The sequence below is a fragment of the Trachemys scripta genome, chromosome 3, assembly GCF_013100865.1.
Source record: "Trachemys scripta elegans isolate TJP31775 chromosome 3, CAS_Tse_1.0, whole genome shotgun sequence".
NCBI classification, from domain to species: domain Eukaryota; kingdom Metazoa; phylum Chordata; order Testudines; family Emydidae; genus Trachemys; species Trachemys scripta.
In genome coordinates this window covers 122,252,047-122,269,149 of record NC_048300.1, presented here as the reverse complement: position 1 = coordinate 122,269,149, position 17,103 = coordinate 122,252,047, and the positions used below count along the sequence as shown (strand labels likewise).

The window sequence follows — 17,103 nt, the reverse complement described above, 5'->3', positions numbered from 1 at the left end:
CAACAGTGTTCTTTATAAATTGAAATGAGGGAGACACTAGCCATAGCAGGAAATGACCAAAGCTTTTCAAGGATTGTAGCATGAGAAAGTGTGTAGTTAGGAAAAAGTGGATATTGATGGTTAAAAAGAAAGAAATAAAAGACTGGAAAAGGGGGAGAAGGTGAGAAGTCATGGATGACACCAAGGTTGTGAGCCTAGGAACAGGAGAGAGAGTGGAGGTGTCAATGGTGTTGAGGACACAAGGTGATGGAGAGGGAGAAGGAGGAAAGATGATAAACTCAGTTTTGGAGAGACGGCTCTAAGACAGCTCTAGAACATCCAAAAGAAAATGTCATACAATTAAAGATGTGAGCATGGAGTGCCTAAAGGGAGTTCTCTGATTTGGAGACCAGGGAGAAGGTGGCACGGTTGGGGAGGAGGAAAGTCATTAACACTATCCAGCAGTTTTATGGCTTTGTTTTTAAACTTTCAAGACCTGGGAAGAGAATTTAGGTAGAGAGCCAAAGATAGAGAAGAACTGACAAAGTTTGGTGATGCAAGGATCAATCACGAAAGATACATAAAGTTGTTTAGAAAGAGAAAAAGAAAAAGCAGGGATGAAAAAAGAGACTGAACAGAAAATGGAGGAAGGCTGGCATAGTCATGGAAATGACTTCAGACATTCAGCAGTATGAGAAGAGGTACAGATATAGTGAATACCCAGGGAAAAGAAAAAAAAGAGGATTCAAAGGATGGGCAGAGCCCTCGAGAATAGCAGAAGACGTTCAGAAGGTAGAATTTCTCCTTGCACCCTATGCCAGATGAGATGGAAACCAAAATTCAGGAATATACATATGGTATATTTAAAAGTATTTTGTGTTCATTTAATAAATGTGTGCACTGTCTTTCTTCTTTGAATATATAGGAACAAAAGTAATAGAGAAGAAACTGTGCTGCAGCGCAAAACAGCTGCTAGTGCCCCTCCTCCCCCAAGTGAGGAAGCAGTGTCAAGTAGTTCTGAGGATGATTCTGGGACTGACAAAGAAGATGAGGGAGCTGTTTCTCAGCGTTCCACTCCAGTAAAGATGACAGATACAGGCGATAATATAAAAATAACAGAGGTGAGAAAATTGCACTGGCACACATGAAGGGAGACCATCAACTTAAAATACACATTTCTTATGAAAATATTTTGCCTACTGTTACTTGTAACACCTAATGTTACTGACATTAAAAGGGAAAATTATTTTCTCCAGTTTATTTGCTTTACGTATTTGACAGCATTTAGTGAACCTTATTATACACAATTGTCATTTTCTCTGTTCGTTGGAGCCTCTCACAAAACATTAGGGAAGAAAATAACATTTATAAAAAAAAAGAAAATGTGATTCTAAAGCCTTAAAAACTGGAAAGGGATTCGTGGGCAGGAATAGTATCTAACCCTACTTTTAATTCAGGTTTTGAAATTGACTAGATTTCAAGTTGAACGTGTCCCTTTGAGGACTTTATTTGTATCTGAGTTCTGAATTGCCAAGTAGTAACTTAATAGTCTGTGGTGTTGAAAAATGGTTTAATAAAACTAAATTATCTAAACTGCACATTCTGATTTTATCATATAATATTAGTTTTACAGATATGTAAAGTAAGAAAAATGCGGGTTGGGAACTTATTAGAGTTTGATTTAAGGATATTTACTTTATATATTCTGACGTGATGTTTCCAGTTTGTGTTTTAACAGTTATAAAGCTTTAACTTTTTAAATCTCAATATCTACTGTCATTAAATAATTATTGTCTGATCCCACCATAATTTCTGGCAATTGACTTCCTGTATAACACAAGCCATAGAACCTCACCCAGCAAGTTCTGCATCAAGCCCATAATTTCTGGTTGAGTTAGAGTATGTGATTTAGAAAGATATCCAGTCTTGATTTAAATAATGGAGAACCCAGAAACATTTTGTGCCAGCCAAGGGAGCAGAATTTTTATTCACACATCTCCCCAAACTCCTTAGTAGCTCAAGCTGCCACTTATAAGAGCAAACAACATCAACTAAAGTCTACCCCTTCTAATAAAACAGGAGTACTTGTGGCACCTTAGAGACTAACAAATTTATTAGAGCATAAGCTTTCGTGGACTACAGCCCACTTCTTCGGATGCATATAGAATGGAACATATATTGAGGAGATATATATCACACATACAGAGAGCATGAACAGGTGGGAGTTGTCTTACCAACTCTGAGAGGCCAATTAAGTAAGAGAAAAAAAACTTTTGAAGTGATAATCAAGCTAGCCCAGTACAGACAGGTTGATAAGAAGTGTGAGCATACTTACAAGGGGAGATAGATTCAATGTTTGTAATGGCTCAGCCATTCCCAGTCCTTATTCAATCCTGAGTTGATTGTGTCTAGTTTGCATAGTTTATTCAAACTCTTACGAACATAGGCTATTCTTAAAAAAAAGGTAGGTACTTTAAAATCAGGCATTACAGTGTCTAAATATGGATTTAAGTAAGTGGCCTGATTTTCAGAAGAGCTGAACACCCACAAACAGAAGAAAATGTTTGGACACTGATCCTGTTCTTTTTGCGGATACAGACTAACACGGCTGCTACTCTGATACCCTTCTAATAAGGAAGCCAAGCCCAAACACTTAAACCTATTTTTGAGGAAGGTTTTTACTTCAACCAGTATGCAATTTTGTACAGCCAACTGTCAGACATTATTGTCCAAGTACCATTTTGTTAGTTATTCTAAATTCACAGAATTTACTCACAAACTTCCTTAGGAGGACAGGCACCGTGGGTAAATTGATTGCCAGATCATCCCTCCAAGCTTTGCTGCAGCAGTCACAGCCTCCAGATCGATGGTAACAGCTGTTGTCACACATTGAGTGTCATGGCTTCATTTCTCCAGATTCCACCGGGAAGACCAATCTGCAGTGGAGGATTTGCCCTTTGAAGGAAACAATCTCTTCAGTGAGAAGATGAATGATTTGTTACACTCGTTGAAGGATGCTGGGCATCTACATTCCAGCTCCAAAGAAGAAATACCACAGACCACACACATACAGGCACAACCAGTACTACAATTATTTTACCACCCATTATTGATCCTCCATGGAGAATGCAATGGATCAAGTACGATGTTCCCACCTCTTCCCTCCTTCCAACCCCAGCCTTTTACTAAAATACATTTTTGACAGGACCTTTGAGAGCTGTGAAACACTCCAGATGCTGCATTCATCCACCCAAAACTCTGATACCCAATTTGGTGGCCATCTATCTCATTTCTCCAAAGCCTGGCAGAGGATAATGACAGACAAATGGGTTCGCAACATCATTCATACCACTATACCATAGAATGCCTCTTTCCCATCCCTCTTCAGGGACCACTCTGATGAAAGGATGTTCATTTAAGAAGTAAGCTCCTTTCTTCATCAGGGTGCTGTAGTGCTGAGGCTGCCTACAATACTGAGGAAAGTTTTTACTCAAAATATTTCCTCCTCCTGCAAAAAGGGAGGATGAAGACCCATCTTAGAATGCAAACATCTCAATGTCTTTATCTGTTGATTGATATTCAGAATGGCCACCTTGGCATCAGTAATTTCTTCACTGAATAAAGATGACTGATTCACAACTCTTGATATGAAAGATGCCTCCTTTCACATAGACATCCACCCCTCACATAGAAAGTGTCTTAGACTCACTGTAGGTCTGAACTAGTGTCAACACAAGGTGTTCCCCTTTAGCCTTGCACCAGCCCCAAGGCTATTTACAAAGGTACTATCAGTAGTGGTTGCTCTCTTCCAAGGCCACGGACCATCAGTTTTTCCTTACTTTGACTAGCTACTGATTGAGAGATCTCATCAAATGGTACTGACAGCAACCTCATTCTTGCTCCATCTTCTGCATTCACTGGGACTCTGTATAAATATATAATCCATTTTAGGTCTCATGCAAACTATAGAGTTTATCAGGGCAATACTGGAATCTATCAGTGCCACAGTATATCTTCCTCAGGCCAGACACCAATCCATAAAGAAAGTAGTCATTCAACTCAGACTGAGTCCATGGGCTTCAGTCTGTTCATATCTCAGCCTTCTAGGTTACATGGTTTCCTGTACATGTGAGACCCTTTGCAAGGTTTTGACTTTGTTGCCTGCAAGCTTGGCTTCAGATGGTATACACACCAAATAAGTTATTCACTCCCACATAGAGCATGAGCTTCTTTAGTCTGTTGGGAGACTAGGGAACAAGTGTGTGTGTGTGGGGGGAGTTCCCTTTCATTCCGCCCACGTATGAGGAGATGCTGATCATGGACACCACCTTGTTAGAGTGGGGTGCCCATCTATATTAACATACAGCACAGGATGTGGACTCATAGAATATCAGGGTTGGAAGGGACCTCAAGAGGTCATCTAGTCCAACCCCCTGCTCAAAGCAGGACCAATTCCCAACTAAATCATCCCAGCCAGGGCTTTGTCAAGCCAGGCCTTAAAAACCTCCAAGGAAGGAGACTCCACCACCTCCCTAGGTAACACATTCCAGTGCTTCACCACCCTCCAAGTGAAATAGTGTTTCTTAATATCCAACCTGGACCTCCCCCGCTGCAACTTGAAACCATTGCTCCTTGTTCTGTCATCTGCCACCACTGAGAACAGCCGAGCTCCATCCTCTTTGGAACCCCCCTTCAGGTAGTTGAAGGCTGCTATCAAATCCCCCCTCATTCTTCTCTTCTGGAGACTAAACAATCCCAGTTCCCTCAACCTCTCCTCATAAGTCATGTGCTCCAGACCCCTAATAATTTTTGTTGCCCTCCACTGGATTCTTTCCAATTTGTCCACATCCTTCTTGTAGTGTGGGGCCCAAAACTGGACACAGTATTCCAGATGAGGCCTCACCAATGTCGAATAAAGGGGAACGATCACGTTCCTCGATCTGCTGGCAATGCCCCTACTTATACAGCCCAAAATGCCATTAGCCTTCTTGGCAACAAGGGCACACTGTTGACTAATATTCAGCTTCTCGTTCACTGTGACCCCTAGGTCCTTTTCTGCAGAACTGCTACCTAGCCATTCGGTCCCTAGTCTGTAGCAGTGCATGGGATTCTTCCATCCTAAGTGCAGGACTCTGCACTTGTCCTTGTTGAACCTCATCAGGTTTTTTTTTTTTTTTTTTGGCCCAATTCTCTAATTTGTCTAGGTCCCTCTGTATCTGATCCCTACCCTCTAGTGTATCTACCACGCCTCCTAGTTTAGTGTCATCTGCAAACTTGCTGAGAGTGCAGTCCACACCATCCTCCAGATCATTAATAAAGATATTAAACAAAACTGGCCCCAGGACCGACCCTTGGGGCACTCCGCTTGAAACCGGCTGCCAACTAGACATGGAGCCATTGATCACTACCCGTTGAGCCCGACGATCTAGCCAGCTTTCTATCCACCTTACAGTCCATTCATCCAGCCCATACTTCCTTAACTTGGCAGCAAGAATACTGTGGGAGACCGTATCAAAAGCTTTGCAAAAGTCAAGGAATAACACATCCATCATGCCCAGAAACCTTCTAGAAATTTGAGCAGTCCCTGAGGCCTGCTAACAATTCCTACCACTCATACAGACCTGGCATATTCAAGTGATGTCACACAACATGGCAACAGCTTTCTACATCAACAAATGAGGGGGAGCACAATCACCCCTTTCTGGATAGAGGCTGTCAATTTTTGGAGCTGGTATATTTGTCACCCAATCACTGTGTCATCAGGACACCTCCCAGGGATTCATGACAACTAGCAGACATAGTCAGCCAGGTACTCCTCTAAGGACCACAAATGGGATATTCATTATTCCATGGTACAGATCATATTTCATCAATGGGCATCTCCATCCTGGGACCTGTTTGAGAAGACAACAGAAAATGAATGATCTACCATTCCAAGGGCGACAAGGTCAGGACTCCAGAGGGGAAACACTTCATTTCCCTTGGTCAGGACACCTAATGCTCATCCTCCCTTCTGTTGCACCATACCTTGCTGTTTGAGGAACATCAAGCAAGATGAAATGGTGATCATCCTGATTGCTCCCAGATGGCCCAGGCAATTCTGGTTTCCCATTATTCTACAAATGTCAGCATGTCTGCGCAATCAGTACCCAATTCTTTCTGGATGTATTGACAAGGGCAAGGTCAGATATCCCATTCTGGCTTCACTTCATCTGATGGCTTGGTATGTGTATCAACCCTAGAAAGAACATGTTCAGAAGCTATTCAGGCCATCCTTAACAATAGTAAGAAGGAATCAGCTTTCTATTATTGTTGTCTACACAGCTAAGTGGACAAGGTTTTTTCTGTCTTGTCTCAGCATTGCCAGATAAACCCAGAGGACTATATTGGTATATCGTCTTTCCTTGAAGACCTTGGGTCTTTCCCTGAGCTCAGTAAGGGTACACTTAGCAGCTCTCAGGGCCTGTCATCCTCCTATTGATAACTACTCCATTTTCACTCATCCTGTGACAGTACATTTCCTGCAAGGCCTAGTCAGAACCTTTCCTTCTGTGATTAAAACCTCCTGTGACATGGGACTTCAGCCTGGTCCTCTCAACGTTAACAAGAGCTCTGTTTGAAACCCCTACCTTTGTGCACTATAACACATTTGACTATGAAGGTCATCTTTCTAGTTGCCATCACCTCAGCTACAAGAGTAGGTGAACTACAGGCCCTTATGGCTGATCCACCATACACAATCTTCCATAAGGATGAAGTTTCTCCAAGACTACATCCAAAATTTACCCCATGTAATCTCTGATTTCCATCTGACTCAGACAATTCACATATCTTTTTTCCTAAACTGCATGCCACCAGTCGTTCCATCTTACAACGTGGAAACTCCATGGTTAAATCGGTTGGAGCTTTCCTGTTCAGACCGGGTTAGACAGGTCCTCCTTGGCAGTAGGAAACCCTCTACGAGAGCCACGTACCTTGCCAAATGGAAGAAATTTTCAGTCTGGTCAGTGCAGCGCCATTCACCCCCTACGCTGGCTGCAGTGACACACATTCTGGACTACCTCCTCCATCTGAAACAGGAGGATCTCCCATTGTCTTCTATACGGGTGCACTTAGCCGCCGTCTCGGCCTTCCACCCAGGCATGCAGGGCCACTCGGTATTTGCTAACCTCATGGTCAGCTGATTCCTAAAGGAGCTCAATAGGTTATACCCTCACATCCATCAATCGATTCCTGCCTGGGACCTCAGCTTGGTCCTTTCTAGGCTCATGGGACCCCCTTTTGAGCCTTTAGCAACATGTTTCTTGCTCCACCTCTCTTACAAAGTCGCATTCCTGGTAGCAATAACCTCGGCCAGAAGGGTGTCCGAGCTCAGGGCCTTGACATCAGACCCTCCCTACACCAGGTTCTATAAAGGACAAGGTTCAGCTCAGACCTCACCCTGCTTTCATCCCAAAGGTTGTCTCACAGTTCCACATCAACCAGAACATCTTCCTCCTTGTTTTCTACCCTAAATCTCATTCCAGCGGCAGGGAGCAGAGACTCCACTCTCTGGATGTCCGCAGGGCACTGGCCTTTTATATAGAGAGAATGAAACCGTTCAGAAAGTCGGTCCAGTTGTTCGTAGCAGTCGTGGACAGGATGAAAGGTCAGCCGGTTTCATCCCAATGTATCTTGTCATGGATCGTGTCCTGTATCCGCGAGTGCTACAACCTAGCAGGTGTTCCTGCACCTCCGATCACTGCGCACTCTACCAGGGCACAGGCTTCATCTACAGCGTTCCTGGCTCAGGTTCCCATCCAGGAAATCTGCAAGGAAGCGACGTGGTCCTCCATACACACTTTTGCCGCACATTGTGCAATTACCCAGCAGGCCAGAGATGATGGGGCCTTTGGAAGAGCAGTACTCCAATAAGTGGACAGCTCCAACCCTACTTTCTGATCTTGGCATGGGAATCACCTGATTGGAATGGTCATGAACAAGCACTAGAAGAAGAAAAAATGGTTACTCATGTCTCGTAACTATTGTTCTTTGAGATGTGTTGTTCATGTCCATTCCAATACCAACCCTCCTACTCCTCTGTTGGAGTAGCCAGCAAGAAGGAACTGAAGGGATGGCGGGTTGACAGGCCTCTATATTGCGTGCCATGAAGGCATGACTTCAGGGGGCGCCCAGGCCGGCCTGACGGATGCTGCTAAGGGAAAAATCTCCTGGCCATTCTGCACGTGTATGCGCACACACCTGATTGGAATGGACATGAACAACACGTCTCAAAGAACAACAGTTACGAGAAGTGAGTAACCATTTTTTCCTTGCTTTACCTGACTTTTTAAGAGTAAAACTCTGGCTGGTAGCATCCCACAGGATCTCCCGGGTAATCTTCTGATCAAATTGGGATCACTGTTTTTGCACCCCAACTGCATTGCCCAATCTTGATAAAGTGAGGTCAGGATGACTTTTGGTCCACACTTGAGACCCTCCGTTGGGTACTGGTTCTTTGTCAAGTCCATGAGTCTGTGTTTCCCAAGTATATATATAATAGGGGAATAACAGGAGACAATGACTCCACCAAAGTGATCTCAACTACCTCTGTCTGGGTGAACAGTCAAGACTCTGAAATAGCTTTTTGACCAGTGGTTCTCAAACTTTTGTACTGGTGACCCCTTTTACATAGCAAGCCTCTGAGTGCGACTCCCCCCTTATAAATTAAAAACACTTTTTTGTATATTTAGCAACATTATAAATGCTGGAGGCAAAGCGGGGTTTAGGGTGGAGGCTGACAGCTCGCGACCCCCCCCCCATGTAATAACCTCGCAACCCTCTGAGGGGTCCTGACCCCCAGTTTGAGAACCCCTATTCTTGACTATTAGAGCCTGGTACTTTCCTGGTAGTAACTTATGAACCATTGTCCTCTAACTCAGAAAAGTTGTTTTCTCTCATTCATGCATCTCCTGCTTACATTTTCTCAAGGCTTCCAGGACCTCATGGCCAAAGTAAGAAATTACAGAACTGTCGCTCTGCTGGGACACTGGCAAACAGTGTGTATGGTTATTTTACTCTATCAAAGCTCAAAGTCAAGCTACGTGTTAAATGCATTAACATAAACTTTAATTTGTTGTATTTTTAGTATGTTTATGTTTAATGCCTCATGATTATAGGCCAAAATATCCTACACTTGGCTAAAAGTGTGTTGCTTGATAACAATGAAGATTAAAATTACTTTTTTTCCAGAACAATTTCAACAATATATCAGTGACCTCAAAATTGTTTTATAGACTCTGATTGACTTCTCATATATGAATGTTAGCCACATATACAGGGCTTAAATTTTCCCAAGCCCGGTTTGTGTTATTTGATGCAATAATTCTGAAATACTGTGATGTTAATTTTGAGGCTGTCTCACAGAATAATGGAGAGTAAGTGTCTTAGACCAATGGAAAAGAAGGGGTTTTTACAGTGGTTGTAGCTAGGAACCAGGAGTCACGACTCTTGAGCACTATCGCCAACTCTTGTTCATGAGGTGCTGTGCAATCTGGGCAAGTGATTTCATTTCATTTTGTCCATCTATAAAATGGATATAATCCTCCCCTCCCTCTTACTGAGCCTGAATACATTTTTGTAAAACATTTTGAAATGCTTTAATGAAAGGTGTATGTAAATGCAAAATATTACTTAAGACATTTTAAGCTGTATTGGTTTATAACCAGCAATAATATTGAGTCATATTTTGCATTCTTAGTACCCTTATGTCTATTGAAACATACTGAGAATTTAATTATTAATTTGTGTAACTTTACTACCAAGACCACAGTGCTGTGAATGATTGCCCACGGGCCCCAGTATGCCCACTCACAGTCCATTGCAAAACTTGGGCCTATGTTAGTATTTGTGACCACCATTATAAACTTCAAAAGCACAAAACTATCTTTGGAGGATATTTTATATATTAAAGGTAATAATTATGCTGCTTTTTTTTTGTGCAGAGATCAAATGTAAAAGAATGTTAGATACCAAACCTGTGTATATTCACTAGTTGATCTTGGTTTAGAATAGATTACACAATGCAGTTAGTTTCCATAACTGAGTTAATTGGAGCATCAGATATGGGCTTTTGAGAGAGTGTTTTGGAATTAACATTTCAGCAATAGCCATTATTTGTCATGGGTCCCAGCATGCAGCTATCCAAAGAGAGGCTATAATGCAGGGTTTTGAAACATGAGGGCTGAGCTAATAATATAGTAGGAAATAATTTATGCAATTAGCTATGACTGAAAAGGATTAAAAATATCTAATTCAAGAAACTCTTATTTTTGAGAACCTGTGAACGACAGGAATGTAACAGAAGTATATTTTGTTTCAACTTCCATAAAGAACAGAGTTTTAAAATTTTATTTTCTGTTTGCAGAAATGCCTATCATTTGAATAGTACCTATAATGAAAAGGAACGCTAATGTACCAGTGTAGATACAAAGTTTTCTAAACTAGGAAAATGGACGACTTTGACATTGATCAAAGTGTCAGTTAGTTGTCAATGTAGTTTATAATTTTTAAAATATCTCTATTTTCTGCACGTACTTCGGGTGCATTCTTGAGTAAATAATGTTATTACAGGACAATCAAATATTTGTGTGTTTTGGACATTGAGTTATGAGGCAGCAATGGTAACAAAGTCAGAAGAAATAAAGTAAACTTACCTAAGCACTATCTATTCTACAAATACATAAATCCTTATATCTGGCGTATCTGCATCTAGTAGATCCTTAGTACAGTGTAGAACTAATTATTTTTATATTAAAGCTAATTAAATGTAGCTAGCATTCATAAAGAGAGACTTCTAGTTTTAACTGTGACCATTTTAATGCACCTATTTGGTATATGCTGATAATGCTTTATACAGTTAGTGTGCAATACCTATTTTCATTCTGCCCCTCTTTTTGCGCAGCCTTGGTCTCATCTCACCCCATAGTGAATTTTTGGTTTTGTTTGGTTTTTATTTTATTTTTTTAAGTATCATCAAAATTGAATCTTTGTTTTTTAAGTTTTGGAAATGTGGAAAAAACTAAAAATTGTTGAACCAAGATGATTCAAATGTCAGAAGCTGGGAACTTGCCAGCAAGTTAAAGTAGTATGAGCTGGATGAATGGACTATAAGGTGGATAGAAAGCTGGCTAGATCATCGAGCACAACGGGTAGTGATCAATGGCTCCATGTCCAGTTGGCAGCTGGTAGCAAACGGAGTGCCCCAAGGGTCAGTCCTGGGGCCGGTTTTGTTCAGTATCTTCCTTAATGATGTGGAGGATGGCGTGGATTGCACCCTCAGCAAGTTTGCAGATGACACTAAACTGGGAGGAGTGGTAGATACGCTGGAGGGTAGGGACCTAGACAAATTAGAGGATTGGGCCAAAAGAAATCTAATGAGGTTCAACAAGGACAAGTTCAGAGTCCTGCACTTAGGACAGAAGAATCCCATGCACTGCTACAGACTAGGGATCGAGTGGCTAGGCAGCAGCTCTGCAGAAAAGGACCTAGGGATTACAGTGGATGAGAAGCTGCATATGAGTCAACAGTGTGCCCTTGTTGCCAAGAAGGCTAATGCTATTTTGGGCTGTATAAGTAGGAGCATTGCCAGCAGATCGAGGGACATGATCATTCCCCTCTATTCAACATTGGTGAGGCCTCATGTGGAGTACTGTGTCCTTCCATCCCTGCGCCTCCCGCCCGCCACGATCAGCTGTTTTGTGGTGTGCAGGAGGCTTGGCGGTGGGGGGTGGGAGGAGCCAGGGTGCGGCAGACTCAGGGGTAGGGGCTGGGGCCTGGGACAGAGCCAGGGATTGAGCAGTGAGCACACTGTAACACATTGGAAAGTTGGCCCTTGTAGCTCCAGCCCTAGAGTTGGTGCCTATGCAAGGAGCCGCATATTAACCTATGAAAAGCTGCATGTGGCTCCGGAGCCACAGGTTGGCCTCCCCTGATCTAGACTGTTTTCAGTGGTACCAGATGATTGAACAAGGAGTAATGGTCTCAAGTTGCGGGACGGAGGCGGGGGGAGAGTTAGGTTGGATATTAAGAAAAACTTTTTCACTTGGAGGGTGGTGAAGCACTGGAATGGGTTACCTAGGGAGGTGGTAGAATATCGATCCTTAAAGGTTTTTAATGTCAGGCTTGACAAACCCCTAGCTGGGATTATTTAGCTGGGGATTGGTCCTACTTTGAGCAGGGGGTTGGACTAGATGACCTCCTGAGGTCCCTTCCAACCCTGATATTCCATGATTCTAACTTCAAACACATCTTGTTTTTATAAATTTTGCTGTGAATAAAAAAAACTGAATTTGAAGAAAATTAATTACATTTAATGTTATGAATGTTTAAAGTTAGCAACTTTGAGCATGCATATTTAGATAGTTTCTAAACATTAACATTTTAAGGATGTCACCTTCCATTGGCTACAGGCTTAATAATAGCTGTACAGTAGGGTTAATGTTTATCTAGGTCACATGTTGTGAAGTTTACTTCATTAAAGTTTACAAAATATGTTGATCTTTAGAGGGAAGATGCTAAAGAAGTCAAATTCTTCTTCTTTATAATTGCAAAAATTAATCACACTTTCTTAAATCTTACGGTAACACAAAGCAAACAGACTATCTGTAATAACAAAAATTGTTTTAGTGTTGTCCTTGTAATATTTTTAAAAAGGCTTTTCTGAAAAATAGTAAATGAGAACTGTTTGGATTTGACACTTCCTCTGTTATCTGCTAATGTGATTTTTATACCTAATTTATAAATAATTATAAATTAATGGAGATATCCCATCTCCTAGAACTGGAAGGGACCCTGAAAGGTCATCGAGTCCAGCCCCCTGCCTTCAATAGCAGGACCAAGTACTGATTTTGCCCCAGATCCCCAAGTGGCCCCCTCAAGGATTGAACTCACAACCCTGGGTTTAGCAGGCCAATGCTCAAACCACTGAGCTATCCCTCCCCCCTATACCTTTATGTAGGCTGGTGGCAGATCCACCAGCTGGATAGTCCAAAAAATATCTAAATGATTGAGTCAGGTTCCAAATCCCTTTCCTCAGGGCAGGTTTTGTTAACAATGGACAATACAGAAGACTTGATGTAATGCAAAACACTTGGAAAGAAATACTTTCCTTGCCAGGACACATCCAGCTCTCCCTAGTCCACTCTGATTCTGGGTCTTTCACTACTAAGGATAGGTTGTCTCTGTTTTATAGCAGGCACTGCTTGCAACCTGCAGTAACATGACCCTTGTCAGTTTTAAGGGGTTTAACCTTAAAATAGGGCACAGCAGCGTGCACATGCACATCAGCACCCTGTTCCACTGGACCTGTATATTTCATGAACATGTAACTTTTTAAAACTATAATGGAAATTAAAATAATTTTAGTCTGAAGAAAATATGGGGTTTTCTTTACGTAGTATAGACCAAGAAGATTAAAGATAAATGTTGAAAGGTTTTTGTAAATGACTTGTATAATGTTTTCTTTCATAAACTAAAAATAAATAAAATATCATAAAAGCATACAACTTGTAACATATCCACAAAAATGAATTACTTATACAAATCTTTTTATATTGTATTATTTTATATTAGCAATAAAAGAAATCTCAGGTTCTTTCCAGATTGATGGATTATACCATATGCTATCATACTGTGTCTATTTCAGTAACATTTTCCTTTCTTAGTGAACAAATAAAATGAAGAATACATCTAAAAAAAATTCTTCTTACAAGATTCAGTATAAGCCTGGAAGGGTTGGCAGGAAGTACAGGAGAGGCTTTTTTCCTTGGTTTTATTTGCATTTATTAAAATATGCTTTTTTTCTGATCTAGAAAGAATGCAGTTATATCCAATAAACTTTTGTTTGGAAATTAGCATAGTATTCTATTTCTGAAAGACTTACTTTGGTTGTATTTTCCTCCCCCCAGAACATAGTTCAGTCCATGAAAGATATATATGGGATTAACCTCTCAGATGTTCCTTCAGAGGATGACCTCACAATATATACAAGGTAAGAACATTCTCAGTCATAATCAGTAAGTGATGACTGGAACTAGTTAAATACTCTGTATGAAAAATTGCTCCTTTTTCTTCAGAATTTATTTAAACATTGTTCTGGTATGGCACTAGCACTAGAGGTAACTTGCAGCTGGCAGTATTTTACTATTCTGTGTCTTTAAAATGAAACTCTTTATCTCTCGTACGTGTGCACACAATTCTCTTAACTTCAGCGTGGAGCTGTGCAGATGCCTCCAAGTGCAGAATTTGATAGTTAAATCAAATGGACTTGTAGTGAAATATCAGTTAACATTTTTACAGGAACAAGGGACAAACTCAAATTAATAGTGGCTCTTTAATTTACAAGTACATAGTTTGCAGTTTATCACATTTATTCTCAAATGTTGAATTACACTGATTTATAAAATGTCAACATTCAGAGTTCTGCAACTCCAGAGAATATTTTTTTAAATAATTTAAATATCTCATCCGTTAAACAGTCTTTGCTATAAAATGCAAGTACAATTACATAAATTAACCTTTTTTTGGTAAGAAAACTATTATGTTTTTGTCTTCTGCATAGAGGCACAAGTGTTAGCTATAACCTCTTATACAAAATTTTGTTTGGCTGTGACTGTTCCAGGAAAAATGTTTCTGGTTGGTGTTCAACCTTTTTCTTCAAATACTTACACGTTTTTTGCTATATGCCAGGTCATTCAGAAGCTACTTAGGCATTTTCTGTCTCATCAGAGGCAACTATCTTAAGGTTTAAAATTGCTGGTTTTCATCTGAGACTGGAACCAATTATTAAATCTGGCATACAGGCTACTAGTGGAAAAGTGCAGGGAAATGACCAAACTAGGAGAGTAACTCATAACAACAGTGGCATGAAGATTTTAAATGATAACTTTCTTGTACAAATACTTCAGTTTTAATAGGAGATGGTTAAAACCAAATTGACTGGGACTCCAATATCATGGTTTAATGAAATAGTAACTACATAGCTTACTCTGTATCACCATTATAAGGAAGTACTTTGGATCCAATTCGCAAAAGCAATTAAGCATATATTTAAGTTTTGTCATGAATAGAGATGGACTTAAGCACTTACTTAACTTTAAGTGCTGTCCTGAGCAGGCTTGTTTCCTGAACTGGGACCTTTATGTTAGTAAATTATAGTCAGAAAAGCAAAATAATAGGAAGGTAGTCAGAGAAACTTAGATTGAAATTAAAGTCTCTTCTAATTTGTAAAGGCCTGTAATGCTGTTGCCAAGAGAGCAACTGCTTACCCAGTCACATGGTGTGCAAATCAATTACGCTAGTCTGGTAAATCAATGTTTCAAACACCTGCTTAGGCTTTTGAATTAATTAATGGAGCACTGGGCAGTAGAAAACTACACCTCATAATGAAAACTTAGACATACATGTTTTTCAAGTGAATAACTACAAGCCATGCGTTGAAATGCAGCTGTGCAGCTTTCGATTTGCTTTACGATGTGTAATGACTGGCTAATTACATTACTTATTATGTTGTGAACCATCTCTGAATTGTGAGGGGAAATTTAATTCACTGTAGTCTCTCTCTTCATGTGTTATGTTCTGAGTTTAGTTTAGCTTAAAAAGAATCAGTCCTAATATTATTTGACTACATGCAAATTATAGACTATTTTTTAAAAAGCCTCTTTTTAGGAAATCAAGTATAAGATCATGACTTAAATTTACTGAGGCTGGGGCAGGGAGAATGCTGTTGCTAAAGAGCTCAAGTCTGCCATGTGCAATGGAGTTACTGAGTTCCCTCCCATTTTCCCTACATAGCCCCTAGCCTTGTTCATCCTTCTCAGCTCTTCTACTGATTTCCCTTTCATCTGCTGCGTGGAGGGAACCCAATATGTGTGTTTCTGTCCTCAGTTCCTTTTCACAAGCTTTGTGGGAGCAGAGGAAATCCTCTACTCTGAAAGTATAGACTGGATAGAGGAGGAAGACACATTGCATATCCTTCTGATGGCAGATCAAAGGGTTGTCCAATTAAATAGCTGAAACCAGTGAAATGGGAGGGCAGCTTTTCACAGCTATGCAAGTCAAGTAGAAGAGAGGTCAGAATCAGACTTATCTGCATGGAACTTGAGCCAACTTCCCATCTATTTAGCTTGCTTCTTTCTACAGCTGCCCTACCACCCAATTCCAATAGTGACACCTAGGTGTGCTCCTCTTTCTCTCTCCTCCTAGAGGTCTTCTGTGGGGAGTTCATGTTGTTGGAAAGAGCAGTTAGCTCTATCTCCTCTTGCTGATGGCCCCATCTGCTGCCTGTGAAATAGTGAGCAAAACCTACCAGTGGGCAAGACCTCCTCCTAACTAAAGTGAAAGGGGACCAAGATGTACCCAAACTGAAGTTTTAAAAGCAACTTAAAAAAAAAAAAAAAAAAAAAAACTAGACCAAGTTAAGTGTATTAATCATCATGACTCTCACTTTTGTGTTAAGTGAGGTCAGTGTTCCAGCTGTCCTTTAATGTACTCAGTGTGACTTACTGAAACTGCATGACTCTTCAAATTGTACAGAACTGTGTCATTTTCATTAATTCACTGAAGTTATTGCAAATAGTTCTTGGTCTCTTTATGACTTATACTTTTATCCACTGCTACTCATAGGTTTGTTCAGTTGGGGCAGAATCAACATAAACAAGACAAGAACAACCAGCAGCTTTGTTCAAAACATCGTCTAGATGGGGTTATAAATATGTAAGTACTGTTTATTTTTTCATTTTTATTTTTTTATTTTAGTTCAGTTCTTGCTGTGGGTTCCCTCTTGTTAGGGAATTCTTTGAAGTCAGACACTGTACCTTAAAAATCATTGGATAAATGTCTGATATCAAAATATCATGAATGCTACAAATATTTTCTAACTATTCTTTCATCAGAGGGTCCTGTGGCACCTTTGAGACTAACAGAAGTACTGGGAGCATAAGCTTTCGTGGGTCAGAACCTCACTTCTTCAGATGCAAGTAATGAAAATCTCCAGAGGCAGGTATATATCAGTGTGGAGATAACGAGGTTAGTTCAATCAGGGAGGGTGAGGTGCTCTGCTAGCAGTTGAGGTGTGAACACCAAGGG

At 40.6% G+C, this 17,103-nt stretch overlaps 1 protein-coding gene across 1 annotated transcript in view; it reads left to right on the top strand.

The window, feature by feature from the left end:
* The window catches only part of FIG4 (FIG4 phosphoinositide 5-phosphatase), a 164,447-nt gene that overhangs the window by 109,696 nt on the left and 37,648 nt on the right, over positions 1-17,103 (top strand). The window contains exons 20-22 of the mRNA XM_034765895.1: positions 905-1,100; positions 13,926-14,008; positions 16,642-16,731. Coding sequence (XP_034621786.1) covers positions 905-1,100; positions 13,926-14,008; positions 16,642-16,731 — 369 coding nt within the window. The remainder of the gene's footprint in view (positions 1-904; positions 1,101-13,925; positions 14,009-16,641; positions 16,732-17,103) is intronic.